Raw genomic sequence first — 24,945 nt, forward strand, 5'->3', positions numbered from 1 at the left:
AAGGAGTTTGCTAATTATACAGAGATGGAAAAAAGAAAAAGAAACATCTATAGAACAATGTATTTTTTAACTCCCATATTCTTGCCATTCAAGCTGAAAGACCTTTGGGTAACCTATCAACAAAGAAGAACTATAGAAATATGAAGTAGTCTATTACAGACAGGACCAATTGCTACTCAGCTGTTTTTCTGTCGCTGATTTTGTCAAAATACAACCTAGGATGAAACCATTTCTTCCTTAAGATTACTACTATTTCTTTCAACTTAGCTCAAATCCAGAGTTTTTAGTTCTTACTCGACAAAACATTGTTCACAAGTAAAAAGAGAATTTAAAAATTAGAGTCTATCAAAACTAAAAACTCTTAAACACCAAGAAAGTGAAAATACAACCCACAGAACTAGAATTCTCCCTCTCCACACTCTCTTCCTCTCCCATAGCCACAAATGATTTGAGCAATTTGGCCCCAGGTGCTGAGGATGGCTCCATGGCCTCACCTCAGGCACTGAAATAGTTCAGTTGCTAAACAACAAAGCACTGCCCCAGATGGGCAGAGCATCACCTGGTAGGGGGTTGCCGGGTGGATCCCAGTCTGGGTGCATGCAAGAATCTGCATCTCTGCCTCCCTGCCTGCCTGTTTCTCACTTAATAAAAAATATATATATTATAAGAGGGTGGTGGCATTTATCTATTGTTACTGTTGTTTCTTTCTGCTATCAATGTTTGATGACTAGAAAAAAGAAAATTGGGTCGCTGTTTTAATTTTTGACAGCTATTAAATATCTTACTGGTCTCTTAAAGTTACTGTAAAGAGGCCTTTTTTTTTTTTTTTTTGTATTTTTCCGAAGTTGGAAACTGGGAGGCAGTTAGACAGACTCCTGCATGCGCCTGACCAAGATCCACCCAGCATGCCCACCAGGGGGCGATGCTCTGCCCAGCTGGGGCGTCGCTCTGCCGCAATCAGAGCCATTTTAGCGCCTGAGGCAGAGGCCACAGAGCCAACTTTGCTCCAATGGAGCCCTGGCTGCAGGAGGGGAAGAGAGAGACAGAGAGGAAAGAGAGGGGGAGGGGTGGAGAAGCAGATGGGTGCTTCTCCTGTGTGCCCTGGCCCGGAATCGAACCCGGGACTCCTGCACGCCAGGCCGACGCTCCACCACTGAGCCAACCAGCCAGGACCAAGAGGCCAAATTTATTTGAGTTAGGGAATTCTGAAATCTTAATACATGTGCTTCTATGTTATTCTATTTTGGCTATAACAATTAAAATACTAATACTACATATGTATATACAAGGTACAACAAAGAAAGCTAAAATCATAATACTTCTGTAAGTTTTAAGTTAAAGCTTCCTTACCATTCTGCTATATTTAACATAGATGCCTAAAAGAACTGCTTTCATTCTCTCACCTACCCCTATACATACCATATACTCATACATGCACGCATGCATGCACACACACACACAAATATCCCGCAAAAATAAGAAAAGTTGGGAGCAATATTTACACCTGGGATTGAATAGATCTATACTTAGAAAAACTGTTGCTGTGATACACCCAATGCCACAGAACGTTGGTATTCTTAATGATTAAAACATGAAACAAATTTGAATCATGAGGCATGTTCATTAAAGCTATACACACATTCTCTTTCTCTCTCTCTCTCTCTCTCTCTCTCACACACACACACACACACACACACACACACACACACTTCTAAGCAAGGCCTCCAATGAGAATATGGTCCTTCTCCCCAATGCCAGCACTGAAATTCAGTTTCATAGTTTTAATACAGGTTATAAAACACAAACTCACTTTTCTACCTCTGCTACTACATCCTTGTCCAGTGCTATGTTGGTGCCAACAAGTTTTAAACTGGAAAACCATACACACTACACAAATACACACAAAAAAATTTTAAAGCATGTGTCTAGTAACTAGCTGAGTATTCTGGCCCATGCACACCATCAAGCCCATTCCTCACTGAAGCGTAGTTCCAACGCCCATAGTTCTGGTCCCAGCAATACCAATGGTACATTTTTAAAGCATATATAAAAGTAAATACAAGAGTAGGGGATAATGGGATAGATGGTGATGGAGGGAGAGTTTACTTGGGGTGGTGAACACACAATGCAATATACAGATAATGTAATTTAGAATTGTGCACCTGAAATCTGTATGATTTTATTAACCATTGTCATTCCAATAAATTCAATAAAAAATTTAAAAAGCCCTGGCCAGTGGTACAGTGGATAGAGTGTCGTTCCGGAGCACTAAGGTCACCAGTTTGAGCCCAGAGTCACTGGCTTGATCCTAAGGTTGTGGGCTTGAGCTACAATCAGGGCACATATGAGCAGTAATGAATGACCTGACTAGACGGTAGTGTAGTGGATAGAGCATCGGCTTGGGATGCTGAGGACCCAGGTTCAAAGCCCTAAGGTCAGTGGCTAGAATGTGGGCTCATCTGGCTTGAGCGCAGGCTTGCCAGCTTGAGTGTGGCATTGCTGGCTTGAGTGTGGGATCATAGACATGACCCCATGGTTGCTGGCTTGAGCCCAAGGTCACTGGCTCAGCTGGAGCCCCTGGTCAAGGCACATATGAGAAAGCAATCAATCAATAACTAAAGTGGCCCAAATGTGAGTTGATGCTTCTCATGTCTCTTCCTTTCTGTCTGTCTCCCTGCCTGCCTGCCTCTCAAAAAAAAAAAAAAAAAGAAGAAGAAGAAGATATCAATGGCACAACTAAAAGGAACAATGAGTTGATGCTTCCCTCTCTCTCCCTTCCCTTTCCCCCTCTCCGTACCTTCTTCTCTCTCAAAAAATAAATTTAAGGAAAAAAAATATGAATAATAAAAATTAAAAAAAAAAAGTAGGAGATAATGTACAGAAATTATGCCATGGTTAAAATTACATACAAATTACACAATTACAAGAAAATGAATTATATGAGAATATGAAACAAAAATGATTTATCTGTGATCAGTGAATTGTGGTATTCTTTTTTATTTTAATATTATTTTTATAAACATAGAAAAAAGAAATAAAGGCAAATAATAAAGGCATCTTTAGAAGTTTAAGTATTTTATAAGAAACATGCTACCCAAAGACAAATTCTTTTCTGATAATGGTAGAGACACAGCAGAGCATTAGTTAAAAGGCCCGGATCCGGTTCTGGCTTTGCCCGTCCTCTGGGGGAAATCACTGGGGGAATCACTCAAACATTTTTACAACCTTAAGAGCTGTGCTATGACTTAAGACCCCAGCTATTCTGAAAGAGCTGTGATGCAATGAGGTAGCCAGAGTTTAAAAAAGTTCTCATTAACAACTGTCTTTCTGATGACTTCCATTTATATAGTAATTACTCTTGCCTTTTCTTCCCCTTTTGGAATCACAAGAATTATCCACTTATCCTCAAATACCATTTCAAACTACAGAAAAAGGAATACAAATACTGTAAACAGTAGATCGGAATTCAAGTCTGTTATTTTATTTTAAAATTTTTCAACAATATTTATTATATATCTACCAAATGCCAGGGACTTTTCGAGGCATTAAGATAAAAAAGGAATAAAACCAAGTTCTTGCCCTCATGAATAAGTAAAAAATATATATACTGTAGTAACAAGTACTAAGAAAGCAAGTTAAGCAGGATAAGGACACAGAGAGCTCCCTTAGAAAACCATGTGTGCTATTCCGGATGGCCTTTGTAGAAGCAATCCTACTGCCAGTATCTGGATAAAACGAGGAAGGTGGCCATGATGACACGAAGGGTGACAAATATTTCAAGCAGAGGAACCATATGCACAAGAGGCCCTGAAGCAGGAGAAGCTCAGAATGTACATTAGAAAGGAAGCCAATGGAACAGAATGCAAGAGAACTTTGAGGAAGAACAATACAAAGTGTCACTGGAATAGTGACAGCATCAAAGCATACAGGGCCTGGTGGGCTGTAGCAAGCCACTGAATTCGAGTGTCTGTGTGATGGGAAACCTCTGGAGGATTTTTTTTTTTTTTGTATTTTTCTGAAGTTGGAAACGGGGAGGCAGTCAGACTCCCGCATGCACCCGAACGGGATCCACCTGGCATGCCCACCAGGGGGCGATGCTCTGCCCATTTGGGGTGTTGCTCCCTTGCAACCAGAGCCATTCTAGCGCCTGTGGTGGAGGCCACAGAGCCATCCTCAGTGCCTGGGCCAACTTTGCTCCAATGGAGCCTTGGCTGCAGGAGGGGAAGAGAGAGACAGAGAGAAAGGAGAGGGGGAGGGGTGGAGAAGCAGATGGGCACTTCTCCTGTGTGCCCTGGCCGGGAATCGAACCTGGGACTCCTGCACACCAGGCCGACGCTCTACCACTGAGCCAACCGGCCAGGGCCTGGAGGATTTTTTTCTTAATTTTAAATAAGAGGTGGGGAGGCAGAGAGACAGACTCCAGCAAGCATTCAACCGGGATCCAACTGGCAAGCCACCTATGGGGCAATGCTCTGCCCATTTGGGGACATTGCTCTGTTGCTTGGCAACTGAGCTATTTTAGTGCGTAGGGCAAGGCCATGGTGCCATCCTCAGCACCGAGGGCCAACTTGCCCAAATGAGCCATGGCTTGTAGGGGGAGGGGAGAGCAAATGGGCACTTCTCGTATGTGCCCTGACCAGGAATCAAACCCAGGACTTCCACATGCTGGGCAGACACTCTACCACTGAGCCAAATGGCCAGGGCCTCTGGAGGATTTTAAACAGGGAATTAAGATCACTTCAGTTATATTCTAAAAGGATCACTCTGATTGCTGTGTGAAAAACAGACTTCAGGTGTTTGGAGAAAGAAAGGTAAGGATGTTGGTTAGGAGGCTACCATGAGAACACAGATAAAGTACAATGATAGCTTTCACTAAGAGAAGAAGGGTCGTTACCATGAGAATTATTGGGATTCCAAATGTGTTTTTAAAAGTAAAGCCAACAGGATTAGCTGATGGACTCAGATAGGTTATGAAAGAATGTCAATGGCAACTCCATAGTATTTGTCCTTGGAAAGTGGGTAAATGCAGGTTAAATCTTAAGACCTAGAAGCTCTTAGCTAGATATCAAACTCAGCTGTTCAGAAATTACATAAGCATTACTGACATAAAACTGAAAAAGCAAAATAGAGTACCAGGTTTTTCTACTCACCATTTGCAGATTGTATCATGTTTCCAGATCTTTGGACTTCATCAAATTTTGTAAAAATGACATTCAACCTGTATGAAAAAATACATAGATAATAAACTACTAACCACCACTATTTACAGTAAATTAAAACACTAATGTGAGGCTGAGTCACACTCCAGAAAAGATAAATCAATGATACAAACTCACCTAATAACAAAAACAGTAACTATAATAATAACAATATCAATAGCCAATACTTGAGCATTTGCTACAGAACAAGCACTGAGCTAAGGGCTCTAATGGCAAGATCTCGTTTAACCCTTGTAACAGCCCTATAGGGGACTATCATCATCCCTGCTTCACAGATTAGGAGATGAGGACCCGAGCTTGCACGTGGTGACACAGGTGGGGGCGGAGACACCAGAACTAAAAGGGAGATTCCAGAGCCTATGCTCTCAGACACTGCATCAACTTACTGCTCTCCGTAAAAGGTATGTACACAGCCCAAGCACAGGCTGGCAATTACTTAGGATAAAAATTTTCAAAATGCTCTAATATTACAACACAAAGGCTTTTCTTTTCTGTGACTTATGATTAATCTTAAAGTGCTATTAACAATTTCTATAGAAACAAATAATCTTCACCTTACAAGAATCAACATGACATTAACTTTTTATATGTGGATTTTCACCTTGACATTTAAATGGAAAGAAAACTCAACATTCCATCCTAGTGACATCAAAACTGAGAGGAAAATTGGGAGAATGGAGAAATAAAAAAAAAAGAGGCTTTTTTTTTTAAAAAAAAGAAGCTTTTCCAAGAAAACCATAAATAGATTTGAGTAAGTATAAATGTTAAGATTCTGCCCTGGCTAATTGCTGAGTGTATAGAGCATCAACCTGATGTGCAAATGTCCCAGGTTCAATTCCCAGTCAGGGCACACATAAGAAGTAATCATCTGCTTCTCTTCCCCTCCCTCTCCCCCCCTTCTCTCTCTCTCTTCCCCTCTCACAGCCAGTGGATCGACTGATTCGAGCCTTGGCCCCAGGCACTGAGGATAGCATGGTCAGTCCCAAAGCATCAGCCTCAGGTGCTAAAAATAGTTCAGTACTCAAGCAGCAACCCTAAACAGGGGTGTGAGTGGATCCTGGACAGGGCACATACAGGATTCTGTCTATCTCCCCTCTTCCCACTTAAAAAAATAAATAAATAAGGTTCCAAGGTAATGTACTTCTGCATTCAAACCTATGCCACCCATCTCAGGGACCAAACTAGAAATGTTAGCACTTCCTTACAAACCATCCTGTTACACAAGCTCTAATCATTTCACCCAAGTTTGTCTTTTCTTCCCAACCAGAAGAGAATTTCCTCAGGAGTAGAGACAGAAACGACTTTCTTTTTTAGTATTCTATACACACCAACCACTATATGTCATGCAGGAGAGTTACATCACTGTGTGTAAGAGCTGGTACTAACCTAATCCTGTCCCCTGCCTGCACTATGGAAAACTAGATATTTTAATCATTATTAGTTCACTCACCAAACCTAGCAGAGCTGGCTAGATGCTGACTAAAATTCCTACTTTCAAGAGCTTCTATGTACTTCTACTTCATTCTAGTCTACTTAGTATTCTAAATAACAGGGGAGCCAAAAGTACACATCAGCAAATAGAGGTAAAACAAAAGGGGTGGACTAGCCTGATACACTTTTTCTCCCCCTTCCTATTCCATGGTTGGTATCAATAATCTTTTTAACCCATCTTCCCATCTAAGTCCAGATGTAGCCTCAGAACGCTATCCAAAGCTACTCCAGGCAGCCACTACCAATTAACCAAAGTTGGCATTAAAATAATAATCTATTTGTCATCTCAATAGCAAAGCTCTCCAATGGCTTAATAAACACATAAATAATATCACTAGACAGGTTGCCAGGGCATGCCCCAACCAAGTTACCACTTTATTGTGTCACAACCACACCCTCTGACATGAGCATGCCAGCAAAATTACAAGTTAGAGACAAGGAATATCTCTAGTCTAGTTGGTCCTGAAATTACTAGGAGTGGGCAATTATTTCCTCTATTTCTGGGAGACGATTCACCATCATCAATGGCAACTGTGGAAGACCCTATAGATTCCGTATCAGTGGTAATGTCTGATCAGTAGGAATGAGAATGCTAAAAAGATGATCATTATTGGCACCTGCCAGTGAATTCAGAATCCCTTGAGCAGGCATGCCTTTCCCTCCACTTTCACACTCCTGTCTCACTAGCTGCCTCATTCTCCACTCAGTAATGACTATCCAATAGCTCCTAGCAAAGTTACCACCTCCAGAGATCAGAAACCTGACAGTCTAATACCAGCAAAGCACCCCTTACGAATGGCTTTTGTCTGCAAGTTCTAAGTACAGCAATAAAAAATGCCTCTTTCAGAAGCTAACAATTTGCATAAGTTTTAAAAGGATGCATTTTATATGTTCAAAGACATTAAGTACATAACTAATAATAAACCTCTGAAGCCACCAAATGTTTTTCGGTTTTAATTTTAAATCTTTTCTTTTGATTACGCGAGAGGTGGGAAGGCAGAGAGACAGACTCCCACATGTGCCCCAACCCCAGGATCCACCCAGCAAGCCCCCTACCAGGATGGTCTGCCTATCTGGGGTTGTTGCTTGGCAACTGAGCTATTTTAGCGCCTAAGGTAGAGGCCATGGAGTCATCCTCAGTACCTAAGGCCAACTTACTTGAACCATTCAAGCCATAACTGCAGAAGGAGAAGGGAGGGTAAAGGGGTGGAGAAGCAGATGGTTGCTTCTCCTGCGTGCCCTCACCAGGAATCATACCCGGGAATTCCACACACCAGGCCAATGTTCTACTGCTGAGCCAACTGGCCAGGGCCTTAATTTTAAATCTTTACACCTCAAATTTAAAATTAATTTCTTTACTAGTTTGACAAATAATATGATTTTCCCCCACGTTTTTCTGAATTTTATATTCAACTCTTCAATCCAATTGTCATTTCTTTTATTAGTAAGATTTAGATCTATTTATCCATTCCTAAAATATTTTATAATATAAATTTAAAGTAATTTCGTAGAAACAAATACTAGTAATCCCACAGTCAACAAACCTCACAAATACACCCAGACCTTCTCATTGGCTTTTTAGTCCACTACTCCTCAATATGAGCAGACAACCAAAAATTCTAAAATCCATAAGCAAAGATTCTAACGTGAAAGAGACCAACATGAACAAACACATATCCAATTTAGAAGAAATAGGAGACTATGAAAAGTTTTTAAAATGTCAACAATAAATCCAAAGAGTTGAACTCTGAAAATCACAGAAACAAACAGTGGCGTAGCCCTTCACAACTGACAGAACAAGGAACTCAAAATATATGCTCCTCCAAAGGCACAAAGGAAATACTAAATACTAGCAAAGTGTTTAATTTCCAGAGTTTTAAAAAAGTCAGACTTACAACAATCCAAGGAGCATTCTTCAAGAAAAACTGCTGAATTGGTAAGAATATCGAGTTTCCTATTGCTTTCCTAAGCCCTACTTCCAGCTCCAACTCACCAGCTAAACACCAAAAGCCTCACATTATAGTCATCTGAAAACCAGCAGCCTCACAGAACAGGTCTGCAGCTCAGTGAAAATCCCCATTCCCAGAGAACTGTTATTTATCATTTAACCCATCTGGCATATCCTGAACTCTCCCAGCCATTCACAAGATTTGTCTTTGTCTGAAGTGGTTCAAAGCATACTCAGTTCACGACCCTTTACATTCTGAAGCCATGATCAAAGAGAGGGACAACCGGTTAACACGGCAGTTGCCTGAGACGACAGTAACTGAAGCCAAGAAACTTACCCAAAAACTTAAAAGGAAAAACTGAAAAATAAGATGTTTACAAAGTCTGAGAAGCTCTGAAGCATTCCTGGGAAACCAGAAAGGCACACATATGTACAAGGCTGACTATGTGCCCAGGAAAACCCAGGAAGGCATGAGCTCACCTCTGGCCACCCCAAGGCTCTGCACAGGAGGCAGGAAAGGGGAGGCAGAGATGCACACAGCCCACTCCCAGCAAGCAGAAAGCATGCCCCAAACACAACAGAGAGCCCTCCAGCAGAGGCCGAGAGACACACTGGTTGGAGATATTTTAAAAAATCTCTGTCCAACCATTAGCTGAACATTAAAGTTAACCAAGCAGAGGCTTCAGCAGTCACACACAACAAAAAAAAATACAGACTTTACAGAATTAGTTCAGGAAAGAGTTACAAACACCACTAACAACAAACCTGGGGCAGGGGGAAAGAATGTGATTTCCAAAGTTGCCACAGTGTCAACTTTGAAATGATCAGTGTCAACAAAAAATTATGAGACATGTAAAGAAAACAAGAAAATATCACCCATACATAGGAAAAAAAAAGTTGACAGAAATTATTCTTAATAGAAGCCCATAGGTTGGAATTACCCTGAAATCAATAATTTACTTAAAATCAACTATTAAAAGTATGTTGTAAAGAACTAGAGGAAATGTCTCACCAAATAGAGATATCAATAAAGAGATAGAAAACATAAAAAATAAAAAAATTCTAGAAGTGGAAAGTACAGTAACTGAAAACATCCCTAAGAGGACTCAACAATGGATTTTAGCTGGCAGGAGAAAGCAGCAGTAAACTTGAGCATGAGTCCATTGACAATACCCTCCTGGAGAAACAGAAGAGGAAAACAGGGGAAAAAAAAGAATAGTACCTAAGAGCTCATCATCTTACAATTCCAGTGCAAACATAATGGGAATCACAGGAGAGAAGAAAAAAAGGACAGAAAGACTATATGAAGAAAATAATGACCACAAACTTGCCCAATTTTACATAAAATATTGATCTACATTCTAAAGAAGTTTTAACACACTCCAAATAGGATAAAGCGAAAGAGATCCTAACCTGGACCCATGATAAGCAAATTGTTAAGAGAAAAGAAAAAGAGAAAATCTTTAAAGCAACAATACCGAACTTCCTATCATGTACAAGATCCTCAATAATATTAATAACTGATTTCTATATTAAGTGAAAGGCAGGAAGGCAGAGAAACAGACTCCCACATGTGCTCCAACCAGTATCCACTTGGCAAGTCCCATACCAGGCAATGCTCTAACCACCTGAGCCCACTGCTCTATTGCTCGACAACTGAGCTATTTTAGTGCCTGAGGCGAGGCCATGGAGCCATCCTCAGTGCCCAGGGCCAAACTTGCTAGAACAGTTCAAGCCACTGGCTGCAGGAGTGGAAGAGAGAGAGAAGGGGGAAATAAATGGTGGGGGAGAGAAGCAGATGGTCACTTCTCCTCTGTGCCCTGACCAGGAATTGAACCCATGACTTCCAAATGCTGGGCCATTTGGAAGTTCTACCACTGAGCCAACTGGCCAAAGACACTTATTTATAATTAAAAAAAACAAACAAAAGACAGTGAAGGCCACACAGCAATGGAATGACATGTCCAAAGGACTGAAGTTAAAATCTCAACCAAGAATTCTAACTTATTTTTTTTAATTCTTATTTATTGATTTTAGGGAGAAAGAGAGAGGGAGGGAAAGAGAAACATTAACTTCTTATTCCATTTATTTGTGCATTTATTGGTGGACTCTTGTATGTGCCCTGTCCAAGTATTGAACCCACAACCATAGCGTATCAGGTCAATGCTCCAACCAACTGAGCTACCCAGGCAGGGCTCAACCAAGAATTTTATATCCAACAAATGTATCCTTTAAAACTGAAACAGAGAATCCTCTCTGAACCAGATTTTGAGCCTTTATATGGAGCCATACTACAAATATAATTAAAATGCATACTCTGTGGTGGGAGAAATGAAGAATTTAAAACATTCCTAGAAAAAAAAATTAAAGTCCTTTGGACTAGAATGAATGGACACCATACAACAGCCTAAATCCACAGGACAATATAATGAACAGCAATAAAAGTTAACTACAAAAGTAAATATAAAATATATGTAAATATAAAATAACATGAATGACCTTTCTTGTTTTTAACTCTTCTTGACCTATATAGCTTAAAAGAAAACTGCACAAAGCTATAATTATAAAACTGTGTATGTTGACAAGTTTATGAGGCACAAATTTGTAATTGTGCCTCATAAACTTGAAGAACAGCGAAAGACAAGAGGAGAGAAAATAGAGCTATGTAGGAGTCAAGTTTTCAATACTGAAATTAAGGGTAATAATTCAAACTAGACTGCTACATGGTGAACACACAGTGCAGAGTACAGATGATGTATTATAGAAATACTGACCTGAAACCTATATGATTTTATTAACCAATGTCATGTCACTAATACATTTTTTAAAATTTATTAATATTAAAGTGCTATAAGTTATATACTATAATTCCCAAAACAAACACTAAGGAAGTAATTACACAAGAGAATACAAAAAGAAACAGTAAGGCAATTTAAATGAATAGAAAATGTCCATTTCATACAAAATAAGGCACTAGCCTGACCAGGCAGTGGTACAGTGGATAGAGCGTCAGACTGGGACGTGGAGGACCCAGATTAGAAACCGGAGGTCACCCGGCTTAAGCGCAGGCTCATCCAGCTTGACCACGGACTCACCAGCTTGAGCACGGGGTTGCTGGCTTGAGCGTGGGATCATAGACATGACTCCATGGTCACTGGCTTGAGTCCAAAGGTCGCTGGTTTGAGCAAGGGGTCACTTGCTCTCCTACAGCCCACTGGTCAAGGCACATATCAGAAAGCAATCAATGAACCACTAAGGAGACTAAGGAGCCACAACGAAGAACTGATGTTTCCCATCTCTCTCCTTTCCTGTCTGTCTGTCCCTATCTGTTCCTCTCTCTGTCTCTGTCACAAAAACAAAATAAAAAAAAAAAGTACAAACTGAGGAACAGAGAAACAAAGAAGTCATGGAATATAGAATGCAACAGCAAAACAGAAGAAATAAATTCTACCTAATCAATACTACATTATATAAAAACAAATGCTCCAGTTGAAAGGCAAACTTTGTCATAATGAATAAACAAACAAGACTATTATACACTACTAATTAGAGACAACAGAGGCAAAGGTTGAAAGTAAAATCATTAATCATGGAAATCTATATTCCATGCAAACAGTGCTTACCAGAGACCTAGAGTGGCTATATCATTTTCAGAAAGTATAGATTATAATACAAAACTTGCTACTTAAGGACAAAGAGGAAAATTTTACAATGATAAAAAGGTCAATGTATCAAGAAAACAACAGCCTGACCAGGCAGTGGCGCAAAGGATAGAGTGTCTGACTGGGATGCCGAAGATCCAGGTTCGAGACCCCAAGGTTGCCAGCTTGAGTGCGGGCTCATCTGGTTTGAGCAAAAGCTCACCAGCTTGGACCCAAGGTCGCTGGCTCAAGCAAGGGGTTACTAGGTCTGCAGAAGGCCTGCAGTCAAGGCACATATGAGAAAGCAATCAATGAACAACCAAGGTGTTACAATGCGCAATGAAAAACTAATGATTGATGCTTCTCATCTCTCCGTTCCTGTCTGTCTGTCCCTGTCTATCCCTCTCTTTGGCTCTCTCTGTCTCTGAAAAAAAAAAAAAAAAAAGGAAACATAACAATTATACATGTCTAAGAACAGAGTCCTAAAATATATGAAGCAAAAAGTGACAGAATTGAAGAGAAAAATAATTCAGCAGCATTACCCAGAGATCTCAATATTGCACATTTCAATAACAAAAAGCAGAACACAGATTTTCGCGTGTATATGAACCTTCTCCAGGACAGACCACATGCTAGGCCACAAAACAACCCTCAAGAAAAGGGCTGACCTGGCGTGCGGGGCACCCGGGTTCGATTCCCGGCCAGGGCACATAAGGAGAAGCGCCCATTTGCTTCTCCACCCCCACCCCCCACCTTCCTCTCTGTCTCTCTCTTCCCCTCCCGCAGCCAAGGCTCCATTGGAGCAAAGATGGCCCAGGCGCTGGGGATGGCTCCTTGGCCTCTGCCCCAGGCGCTAGAGTGGCTCTGGTCGCGGCAGAGCGACCCCCCAGAGGGGCAAAGCACCACCCCCTGGTGGGCAGAGCATCGCCCCTGGTGGGCGTGCCGGGTGGATCCTGGTCGGGTGCATGCGGGAGTCTGTCTGACTGTCTCTCCCCGTTTCCAGCTTCAGAAAAATACAAAAAAAAAAAAAAAAAGAAAAAGGCTGAGGCCCTGGCCGGTTGGCTCAGTGGTAGAGTGTCTGCCTGGCATGTGGAAGTTCTGGGTTTGATTCCTGGCCAGGGTACACAGAAGAAGCGCCCATCTGCTTCTCCACCCTTCCCACTCTTCTTTCTCTTTGTCTCTCTCTTCCCTTCCCACAGCCAAGGCTCCATTGGAGTAAAGTTGGCCCGGGCACTGAGGACGGCTCCAAGGCCTCTGCATCAGGCGCTAGAATGGCTTCTATTGCAGTGGAGCAACACCCCAGAGAAGCCGAGCATCACTCCTGGTGGGGATGCTGGGTGGATTTCAGTCAGGCACATGTGGGAGTCTATCTCTCTGCCTCCCCGCTTCTCACTTCAGAAAAACGCGCGTGCGCGCGCACACACAGACACACACACACACACACACACACACGGGCTGAAACCACAGAACATACAAATCATGATCTATGACACAATAAAATAAGTGTTAAATAGAAATGGGAAAGTCACACATAATATAAAAATTTAACAAAACAGTGACAAATGGGTTAAAGATGAAATCAAAAGAGAAATTAGAAAATACTTTGAGATGAATGAAAATAACGCAGTATACCAAAATTTAGGGATGCAGCTAAAGTAGAACTTTCTACAGAAAACTGATAGGCACAAAAGCCTATATTAAAACAGAAGATTTCAAATCAATAACCTGTCACCTTAAAAAAAAATAGGAGGATAAAAGCCGAAGCAAACCAAACAAAAGGAAAAAATAGTAACAACTAGAGCAGCGATATATAAAAAAGTGAACAGAAAATATTAAAGAAAATCAATAAACCAAAAATTAGTTCTTTAAAAAGACTTTAGCAAGAATGACCAGAAAAGACTAAAACTACTCAAATTAAAAGATAAAAAACACAACTTCCCTTTAAAAAGAAAACAATAAAAAGAACTACAGGAGAATGTTATGAACTGTATGTCAAAAATTAAATGACCTAGATAAAATTCCCAGACAGACACAAACTACCAAAATGAAAAAAAAAAAAAACTTAATAAGCCTATATTAAGTAAAGACATTAAATTAGTAATCAAAACACATTCCCCTAAATCAAAGGCCCAGATGACTTCACATTTGGTGAATTATAATAAATGTTTAAACAAGAATTGGTGCCAATCCTTCACAAACTCTTTAAAAATATATATGAGAACAGGGGGATCTATGGGTGGAGGAGGAGGAGAATAAGGGAATTTTTTGCATTTTCCAGTCAGGTTTTCTATAAATCAAGAACTACTGTACTCCAAAAAGTGAAGTCTATTTAGGTAGGTAGGTACGGAGGGAGGGAGGGAGGTAGAAATAGATAGATAGATAGATAGATAGATAGATAGATAGATATCTCTATATAGATAAGACTACGGAGAGAGATATATAGAAATTCCTAATAGAAAATAGAAGGGAACACTTCCTAACTCATTCAAATGAGGTATTAGAGTAACAACAAAACCAAAAAAGACATCACAACAAAAGTGTAGACCATTAAAATATTCCTAGTAGGCCCTGGCCGGTTGGCTCAGTGGTGGAGCGTCGGCCAGACATGCGGAAGTCCCGGGTTCAATTCCTGGACAGGGCACACAGGAGAGGCGCCCATCTGCTTCTCCACCCCTCCCCCTCTCCTTCCTCTCTGTCTCTCTCTTCCCCTCCTGCAGCCAGGGCTCCACTGGAGCAAAGATGGCCCAGGCGCTGGGGATGGCTTCATGGCCTCTGCCTCAGGCGCTAGAGTGGCTCTGGCCACAACAGAGCAACGCCCCAGATGGGCAGAGCATTGCCCCCTGGTGGGCATGCTGGGTGGATCCCAGTTGGGCGCATGCGGGAGTCTGTCTGACTGCCTCCCCGTTTCCAGCTTCAAAAAATACAAAAAAAAAGAAAAAATTCCTAGTGAATCCTGAAGCATATGAAAAGAGTTTATACACCATGACCATGAGAGATGTATCCCAGGAATACAAGGATGATTTAATATCCTCAAATTAATTAATGTAATACAACATATCAATAGAATAAAAGCAAACAATTATCTCAGTAGATGCAAAAAAAATATTTGACAAAATCCAACATCCTCTCACTATAAAAGAACTCAACAAACTAGAAATAGCACTTCCTTAACCTCATAAAGTCATATGTAAAAACACCCACAGCTAGGCTCTGGCCAGTTGGCTCAGCGGTAGAACGTTGGCCTGGCGTGCGGGGGACCTGGGTTCGATTTCCGGCCAGAGCACATAGGAGAAGTGCCTATTTGCTTCTCCACCCCTCCACCCCTCCTTCCTCTCTGTCTCTCTCTTCCCCTCCTGCGGCCGAGGCTCCATTGGAGCAAAGATGGCCCGGGCACTGGGGATGGCTCCTTGGCCTCTGCCCCAGGCGCTAGAGTGGCTCTGGTCGCGGCAGAGCGACCCCCCCGGAGGGGCAGAGCATCGCCCCCTGGTGGGCAGAGCGTTGCCTCTGGTGGGCGTGCCAGGTGGATCCCGGTCGGGCACATGCGGGAGTCTGTCTGACTGTCTCTCCCCATTTCCAGCTTCAGAAAAAATACAAAACAAAACAAAACAAAACAAAAAAAAAGCAAACCACCCACAGCTAACGTCAAAATGAATGATGAAAAGACTGAAAGCTTTCCTCCTAAGACCAGGAAAAAGACACTGTGGTCCATTCTCACCACTTAAGCTCCAGCCAGGGCTTTTAGGCAAGAAAAGAAAGAAGAAAACTATTTCTATTGGCAGATGACCTATTTATAGATAAAATTTCCTCATTTGTTAAAAAAAAAAAAAAAAAAAAATTTCCAAGTAGTCCACAACAAAACCATTAGAACTAGGGAGTTCAGCAAGGTTGCAGGATAAAAGACTCATTATTTAAAATTAGTCTTTTCTGGTCATTCTTGCTAAAGTCTTTTTAAAGAACTAATTTTTGGTTTATTGATTTTCTTTAATATTTTCTGTTCTCTTTTTTATATATCGCTGCTCTAGTTGTTACTATTTTTTCCTTTTGTTTGGTTTGCTTCAGCTTTTATCCACCTGAAACAGAAATTAAGAAGAAAGATTCTGCTTACAAATACCATCAACGGAATAAAATACATAGGAATAAATTTAACAAAAGTATAAGAACTGTCCACTGAAAACTACCAAGCAACTGTTAAAAGTAATTAAATGGAAAGATATTCCATGTTCATGGAAAGACATTTCTTCCTTCATGGATTGGAGGACTTAATGTTGTTATGACGGCGATATTCCCTAAACTCATTAGAGATTCAGCGCCTACCAAAATCCCAACTGCCCTTTTGTGTAAAAATTGGTAAATTCATCCTAAAATTCATACGGACACATAAAACACCCACACTAGCCAAAACAATCTTATAAAAAATAAACTTGGACTTCAAAATTTAATACAAAGCTATATTAATCAACACAGTGAGGTTCAGGTGGAAAAAACAAGCACATTGATCAATGGAATAAAACTGAGATTACATGAAAAATCCTTACATTAATGGTCAAATGATTTTCAATAAAAGTCCTATAAAAATTCTATGAAAAACAAAACTATAATAAGATGCCCATTAGGGTGGCTATTATCAAAACAAAACAACAAGAAATAACAAGTGTTGGCAAAGATGTGTAATAATGGTAGAAATGCAAAATTGCACAGTATCTATGGAAAACGGTATGGCAGTTCCTCAAAAAATTAAAGAAAATTACCATATGATCCAGCAATTCCATTTCTGAGTATCTACCTAAAAGAACTGAAACAGAAACTCTAACAGATCTGTAATAGCACCTGTTTTAATGGCACCATTATTAACAATAGCCAACTCAAGGATATATCAACAAAAGAATGGATAAGCAATAGGATAAATTTTCCACTGCTGAGCTTACTTCAAGACAGAAAACAAAGTTTTGTTTCCAAGACATTTCTCTCTACAGTTTTAAACTGTAGTGAGTACCTGCTTCATTTAATTCCACAGGCAAAAGGAGCTGGAACTGACTTAAAGCACATCTTTGTTTCGTGTTATGAGTGAGGACCTACACTTTCATTTTAGCAAGCACGTAACATTCTCCAACAAGGCTGATGTGGGGTCTGATAGGTCTAGTGACTGACCTTTTCTTTTGTGATAGGGTGTGAGTGAATGTATAAGGGATGGAAGAAAAACAAGAGCCAAAAAAAGGAAGTGTGAATGAGTGTGCATGTCTTGGAAATTCACCATTACCCCACCTGGGTCTAGCAAGGAACAGGTATTCAATGTATTTTACTTGGGACTGCAGTGTGCATTGGTTTTCTTCCACCCTCTGTGTTCTCAGAGCTCACATTAAAAGAATTAATCAAATCATCTTGTCCAGATGGCTCAGGGCTGTATTTCTTTTGCTTACCCTGTGTTCTTGGGTTTCATAGTATTTCTTTTTTTAATAGATTTTTATTAGTTTTAATAGGGTGTCATCAATAAATCAGGGTACATATGTTCAAAGAAAACATTTCCAGGTTATCTTGTCATTCAATTATGTTGCATGCCCATCCCCCAAAGTCAGATTGTCCTCCCTCACCTTCTATCTGGTTTTCTTTGTGCTCTTCCCCCTCCCCTTCCCCTCTCCCTCCCCCACAACCACCACACTTTTTTTTTTTGTATTTTTCTGAAGCTGGAAACAGGGAGAGACAGTCAGACAGACTCCCACATGCGCCCGACCGGGATCCACCCGGCACGCCCACCAGGGGCAATGCTCTGCCCACCAGGGGCGATGCTCTGCCCCTCCGGGGGGGTCGCTCTGCTGTGACCAGAGCCACTCTAGCGTCTGGGGCAGAGGCCAAGGAGCCATCCCCAGCGCCCGGGCCATCCTTGCTCCAATGGAGCCTTGGCTGCAGGAGGGGAAGAGACAGACAGAGAGGAAGGAGGGAGGGGGTGGAGAAGCAAATGGGCGCTTCTCCTATGTGCCCTGGCCCGGAATCGAACCCGGGTCCCCCGCACACCAGGCCGACGCTCTACCGCTGAGCCAACCAGCCAGGGCCCCAACCACCACACTCTTGTCCATGTCTATTAGTCTCATTTTTATGTCCCACCTATGTATGGAATCATGCAGTTCTTAGTTTTTTCTGATTTACTTATTTCACTCCTTATAATGTTATCAAGATCCAACCATTTTGTTGTAAATGATCCGATGTCATCATTTCTTATGGCTGAGTAGTATTCCATAGTGTATATGTGTCACATCCTCTTTATCCAGTCATCTATTGAAGGGCTTTTTGGTTGTTTCCATGTCTTGGCCACTGTGAACAATGCTGCAATGAACATGGGGCTCAATGTGTCTTTACGTATCAATGTCTCTGAGTTTTGGGGTTATATACCCAGTAGAGGAATTGCTGCATCATAACGTAGTTCTACTTTCAGTTTTTTGAGGAACCACCATACTTTCTTCCATAATAGTTGTACTACTTTACATTCCCACCAACAGTGAATGAGGGTTCCTTTTTCTCCACAGCCTCTCCAACATTTGCTATTACCTGTCTTGTTGATAACAGCTAATCTAACAGATGTGAGGTAGTATCTCATTGTGCTTTTGATTTGCATTTCTCTAATAACTAATGAAGATGTGCATCTTTTCATACATCTCTTGGCCATTTGTATTTCTTCCTGGGAGAAGTGTCTGTTCATGTCCTCTTCCCATTTTTTTTATTGGATTGTTTGTTTGTTTGTTGTTGAGTTTTATGAAATCTTTGTGTATTTTGGATATTAGGCCCTTATCTGAGCTGTTCTTTGAAAATATCATTTCCCATTTAGTTGGCTGTCTGTTTATTTTGTTGTCAGTTTCTCTTGCTGAGCAAAAACTTCTTAGTCTGATGTAGTTCCATTCATTTATTTTTGCCTTCACTTCTCTTGCCTTGGGAGTCAAATTCATAAAATGCTCTTTAAAACCAAGGTCCATGAGTTTGAGTACCTATGTTTTCTTCTATGTCAGTGGTTCTCAACCTGTGGGTCGCGACCCCAGCGGGGTCGCCTAAAGCCATCAGAAAATACATAATGCTTATCAGGTATTTACATTCCGAATCATAACTGTAGCAAAATTACAGTTATGAAGTAGCCACCAAAATTATTTTTTGGTTTGGGGTCACTGCAACATGAGGAACTGTATTGCAGGGTCATGACATTAGAAAGGTTGAGAACCACTGTTCTATGTACTTTATTGTTTCAGGTCTTATATTTAGGTCTTTGATCCATTTTGAATTAATTTTAGTACAAGGGGACAAACTGTAGTCGAGTTTCATTCTTTTGCATGTAGACTTCCAGTTTTCCCAGCACCGTTTGTTGAAGAGGCTTTCTTTTCTCCATTGTGTGTTGTTGGCCCCTTTATCAAAAACCATTTGACCATATATATGTGGTTTTATTTCTGGACTTTCTATTCTGTTCCAATGGTCTGAGTATCTATTTTTCTGCCAATACCATGCTGTATTGATTGTCGTGGCTCTATAATATAATTTTTGGTCAGCTATTGTAATGACCCCAGCTTCATTCTTTTTCCTTAGGATTGCTTTGGCTATTAGGGGTTTTTATATGATAGGTCCATATAAATCTGATGATTTTTAGTTCCAGTTTCTTAAAAAATGTCCTTGGAATTTTGATGGGAATTGCATTAAATTTGTATATTGCTTTGGGTAATATGGCCATTTTGATATTTATTCCTCCTGTCCAAGAACAAGGACTATTTTTCCATTTCATTGTATCTTTTTCGATTTCCCTTAACAATAGTTTGTAGTTTTCATTATATAGGTCCCTTACATTCTATGTTATGTTTATTCTTAGTTTTTTTAAAAATTTTATTCTTTTATTTTTTTACAGAGACAGAGATGAGTCAGAGATAGGGATAGACAGGGACAGATAGACAGGAACAGAGAGAGATGAGAAGCATCAATCATTAGTTTTTCGTTGCGCGCTGCAACACTTTAGTTTTTCATTGATTGCTTTTTCATATGTGCCTTAACCACGGGCCTTCAGCAGACCTAGTAAACCTTTGCTCGAACCAGCAACCCTGGGTTCAAGCTGGTGGGCTTTTGCTCAAACCAGATGAGCCTGCGCTCAAGCTGGCAACCTCGGGATCTTGAACCTGGGTTCTCTACATCCCAGACCAACGCTCTATCCACTGCACAACCTCCTGTTCAGGCTATTCCTAGGTATTTTTTTTGTTTCAATCGTGAAGGCAATTATTTTTTTGAGTTCGTTTGCTAATGTTTCGTTGTTGGCATATAGAAAAGCTATGGACTTTTGTATATTAATTTTGAATCCTGCGACCTTACTGTATTGGTTTATTGTTTCTAGTAATCTTTCTGTGGAGTCTTTGGGGTTTTTGATGTATAGGATCATATCATGTACAAAAAGTGACACCTTTATTTCTTCTTTTCCGATATGGATGCCTTTTATTTCTTTATCTTGTCTGATTGCTCGGGCTAGAACTTCTAGCACCATGTTAAATAAGACTGGAGAGAGTGGACAACCCTGTCTTGTTCCTGACTTAAGGGGGAAAGTCCTCAGTTTTATGCCATTTAATATGATGTTAGCTGATGGTTTATCATATATGGCCTTTATCATGTTGAGATATTTTCCTTCTGTACCCATTTTGTTGAGTGTATTAAACAAAGTTGTGTTGTATTTTATTGAATGCCTTTTCTGCATCTATTAATAAGATCATGTGGTTTTTGTTCTTTGTTTTGTTGATATGGTGTATTACGTTAACTGTTTATTGTATTCGATTTGCTAGTATTGTCTAGTATTTTAGCATCTGTATTCATTAGAGATATTGGTCTGTAGTTTTCTTTTTTTGTGCCGTCCTTGCCAGGTTTTGGTATGAGGGTTATGTTGGCCTCATAAAATGTGTTTGGAAGTATTGCTTCTTCTTCAAATTTTGGAAGACTTTCAGTAGAATAGGAACCAAATCTTCTCTGAATAGTTGATAGAATTAACTAGTATAAAACCGTCTGGGCCTGGACTTTTATTTTTAGGGAGATTTAATTTTTTATTTTTTTGTATTTTTCTGAAGCTGGAAACGGGGAGAGACAGTCAGACAGACTCCCGCATGCGCCCAACCGGGATCCAACCAGCATGCCCACCAGGGGCGACGCTCTGCCCACCAGGGGGCGATGCTCTGGCCCTCCGGGGCGTCGCTCTGCTGCAACCAGAGCCACTCTAGAGCCTGGGACAGAGGCCAAGGAGCCATCCCCAGCACCTGGGCCATCTTTGCTCCAATGGAGCCTTGGCTGTGGGAGGGGAAGAGAGAGACAGAGAGGAAGGAGAGGGGGAGGGGTGGAGAAGCAAATGGGCGCTTCTCCTATGTGCCCTGGTCGGGAATCGAACCCGGGTCCCCTGCACGCCAGGCCGACGCTCTATCGCTGAGCCAACCGGCCAGGGCCAATTTTTTGGGAGGTTTTTAAGTTTTTTCAATTTCCTCCAGGCCAATTGGTCTGTTTAGGCTTTCTGCTTCTTCTCGACTCAGTCTAGGAAGGTTGTATTGCTCTAGGAATATATCCATTTCTTCTAGATTGTTGAATTTGGTGGCATATACTTTTTTCCTAGTATTCTACAATAATTCTTTGTATATCTATGATGTCTGTGGTGATTTCTCCTCTTTCATTTTGGATTCTGTTTATGAGTCCTTTCTCTTTCTTCCTTGGTGAGTCTTGCCAAGGGTGTGTCAATTTTGTTGATCTTTTCAAAGAACCACCTCCTTCTTTTATTAATTTTTTCTATAGTTTTACTCTTCTCTATTTCATTTATTTCTGCTATGACCTTTATTATTTCCTTTCTTCAGCTGGTTTTGGGTTGTCTTTGTTCTTCTTTTTCTAGTTCCTTAAGGTGTGAAGTTAAGTGGTTTACTTGGGCTCTCTCTTGTTTGTTCATATAGGTCTGAAGTGATATGAACTTACCTCTTATTACTGCTTTTGCTGCATCCCAGAGATTGTGATATGTCGTATTGTCATTTTCATTTGTCTGTATATATCTTTTGATCTCTGTGTTTATTTCTTCTTTGACCCATTCATTTTTTAAAAAGTATGTTATTTAGTTTTCACAGTTTTGTGGGTTATTCCCCTTTTCTGCAGTTAAATTCTAGTTTCAAGTCTTTATGATCAGAAAATATGCTTGGTATAATTTCGATTTTTCTTAATTTGCTGATGTTATTTTTGTGGCCCAACATATGGTCAATTCTTGAGAAAGTTCCATGTACACTAGAGAAAAATGTATAAAATGTCGCTTTGGGATGAAATGTCCTGTAGATGTCTATCATATCCAATTGCTCTAGTGTTTCATTTGGATGAACGATCTAGAGCCATCAGCGGTGAATTGAGGTCTCCAAGTATGATTGTATTTTTGTCCGTTTTTGTTTTTAGGTCAATAAGTAGCTGTCTTATATATTTTGGTGCTCCTTGGTTTGGTGCATATTTATTAAGAGTTGTTATGTCTTCTTGATTCAGTGTCCCCTTAATCATTATGAAATGACCATTTTTCTCTCCGATTACTTTTGCTGTCTTGTAGTAAGCATTATTAGATATGAGTATTACTACACCTACTTTTTTTTGGATGTTATTTGCTTGGAGTATTGTTTTCCAGCCTTTCACTTTGAATTTGTTTTTATCCTTGTTGCTTAGATGTGTTTCTTGTAGGCAGCATACAGTTGGATTTTCTTTTTTAATCCATTCTGCTACTCTGTGTCTTTTTATTGGTGAGTTTAGTCCATTTATATTGAGTGTAATTATTGACACTTGTGAGTTCCCTATTATCATTTTATAAATTGCTTTCTGTTAGTTTTGTATCTTGTTTGATTCTTCTCTTTTGTTTTTCTATCATTTGTTTTTGTTTGGTTGTAATCCATACTTATTTCCTCTGTTGTTACCTTTTTTTAAGTCATGTGCTTCTGTGGTGGTTTTTCAGGGGTGGTTACCATTAAGTAATGAAAAGGGTACTTACCTGCCCTGGCCGGTTGGCTCAGCGGTAAAGCGTCGGCCTGGAGTGCGGGGGACCCGGGTTCGATTCCCGGCCAGGGCACATAGGAGAGGCGCCCATTTGCTTCTTACCCCCCACCCTCCTTCCTCTCTGTGTCTCTCTTCCCCTCCCGCAGCCGGGGCTCCATTGGAGCAGGGATGGCCCGGGTGCTGGGGATGGCTCCTTGGCCTCTGCCCCAGGCGCTGGAGTGGCTCTGATCGCGGCAGGGCGACGCCCCGGAGGGGCAGAGCGTCACCCCCTGGTGGGCAGAGCGTTGCCCCTGGTGGGTGTGCCGGGTGGATTCCGGTCGGAAGCATGCGGGAGTCTGTCTCTCCCTTGTTCCAGCTTCAGAAAAATACAAAAAAAAGGGGGGGGTACCTACCATGTTCACTGTAGTACACTATCTTATGAGTGCTTCTGCACTCCATCGTCCTTTGCTACTGTTAATCTCCATCCTCTCCCCTTTTTTGTTGTTGTCAAGAGTTTAAATTTGGTTTTATTGTGTTCTTGGTGAAGCTTTTACTTGTGGTTTTGTTTTGTTTTGTTCTTTGTATCTGGTTGGAAAACCACCTTTTAGTATTTCCTGGATTGGGGGTTTTCTGATGATAAATTCCCTCATCTTTTCTGTATCTGTGAATGTTTTTATTTCTCCTTCATATTTGAAGGATAGCTTTGATGGGTATAGTATCCTTGGCTGAAAGTTCCTCTCTTTTAGAACTTTAAATATTGGGGTCCACTCTCTTCTAGCTTGTAGAGGTTTAGCTGAGAAATGTGATGATAATCTAATAGGCCTTCCTTTATGTATTGTATTCTTCTTTTCCCTGGCTGCCTTGAGGATTTTTTATTTGTCGTTGGTTTGTGCCAATTGCATTATGATGTGCCTTGGAGTAGGTATGTTGGGGTTAAGAAAACTTGGTATTCTGTTTGGTTCTTCAATTTGAGGCTTTAGTTCTTTCCACAGGCTTGGGAAGTTCTTGTCCATTATTTGTTTGAATATGTTCTCCATTCCATTTTCTCTCTGTTCTCCTTCTGATATACCTATTATTCTTATGCTAGTCTTTTTGATGGAGTCTGACAATTCCTGTAGGGCTTTCTCATTTTTTTTTTTTTTACAGAGACAGAGTAAGTCAGAAAGAGGGATAGACAGGGACAGACAGACAGGAACAGAGAGATGAGAAGCATCAATCATTAGTTTTTCATTGTGCGTTGCAGCACCTTAGTTCATTGATTGCTTTCTCATATGTGCCTTGACTGTGGGACTTCAGTAGACCGAGTAACCCCTTGCTGGAGCCAGCGACCTTGGGTTCAAGCTGGTGGGCTTTTCCTCAAACCAGATGAGCCCCCACTCAAGCTGGCGAGCTCAGGTTCTCGAACCCGGGTCCTCTGCATCCCAGTCTGATGCTCTATGCACTGCGCCACCGCCTGGTCAGGCTTAGTTTTTGAGTCTCTTTTTTCTTCTCTCTGTTTTTTTTTTAATTATTTATTTATTCATTTTTTTAGAGAGGAGAGGGAGAGAGAGAGAGAGGAGAGACAGAGAGAGAGAAGGGGGGGAGGAGCTGGAAGCATCAACTCCCATATGTGCCTTGACCCTGGGCAAGCCCAGGGTTTCGAACCGGCGACCTCAGCATTTCCAGGTCGACG

General features: G+C 40.9%; 1 protein-coding gene across 25 annotated transcripts in view; it reads right to left on the reverse strand.

The window, feature by feature from the left end:
• CLASP1 (cytoplasmic linker associated protein 1) overlaps positions 1–24,945 on the reverse strand; it is a 288,466-nt gene that overhangs the window by 154,760 nt on the left and 108,761 nt on the right. For all 25 annotated transcript variants that reach the window (XM_066280483.1, XM_066280480.1, XM_066280481.1 and 22 more), the window contains one exon: positions 5,151–5,218. In XM_066280483.1, the coding sequence (XP_066136580.1) occupies positions 5,151–5,218 (68 nt within the window). The remainder of the gene's footprint in view (positions 1–5,150; positions 5,219–24,945) is intronic.

The sequence above is a fragment of the Saccopteryx bilineata genome, chromosome 5, assembly GCF_036850765.1.
Source record: "Saccopteryx bilineata isolate mSacBil1 chromosome 5, mSacBil1_pri_phased_curated, whole genome shotgun sequence".
In the NCBI taxonomy this organism is placed as follows: domain Eukaryota; kingdom Metazoa; phylum Chordata; class Mammalia; order Chiroptera; family Emballonuridae; genus Saccopteryx; species Saccopteryx bilineata.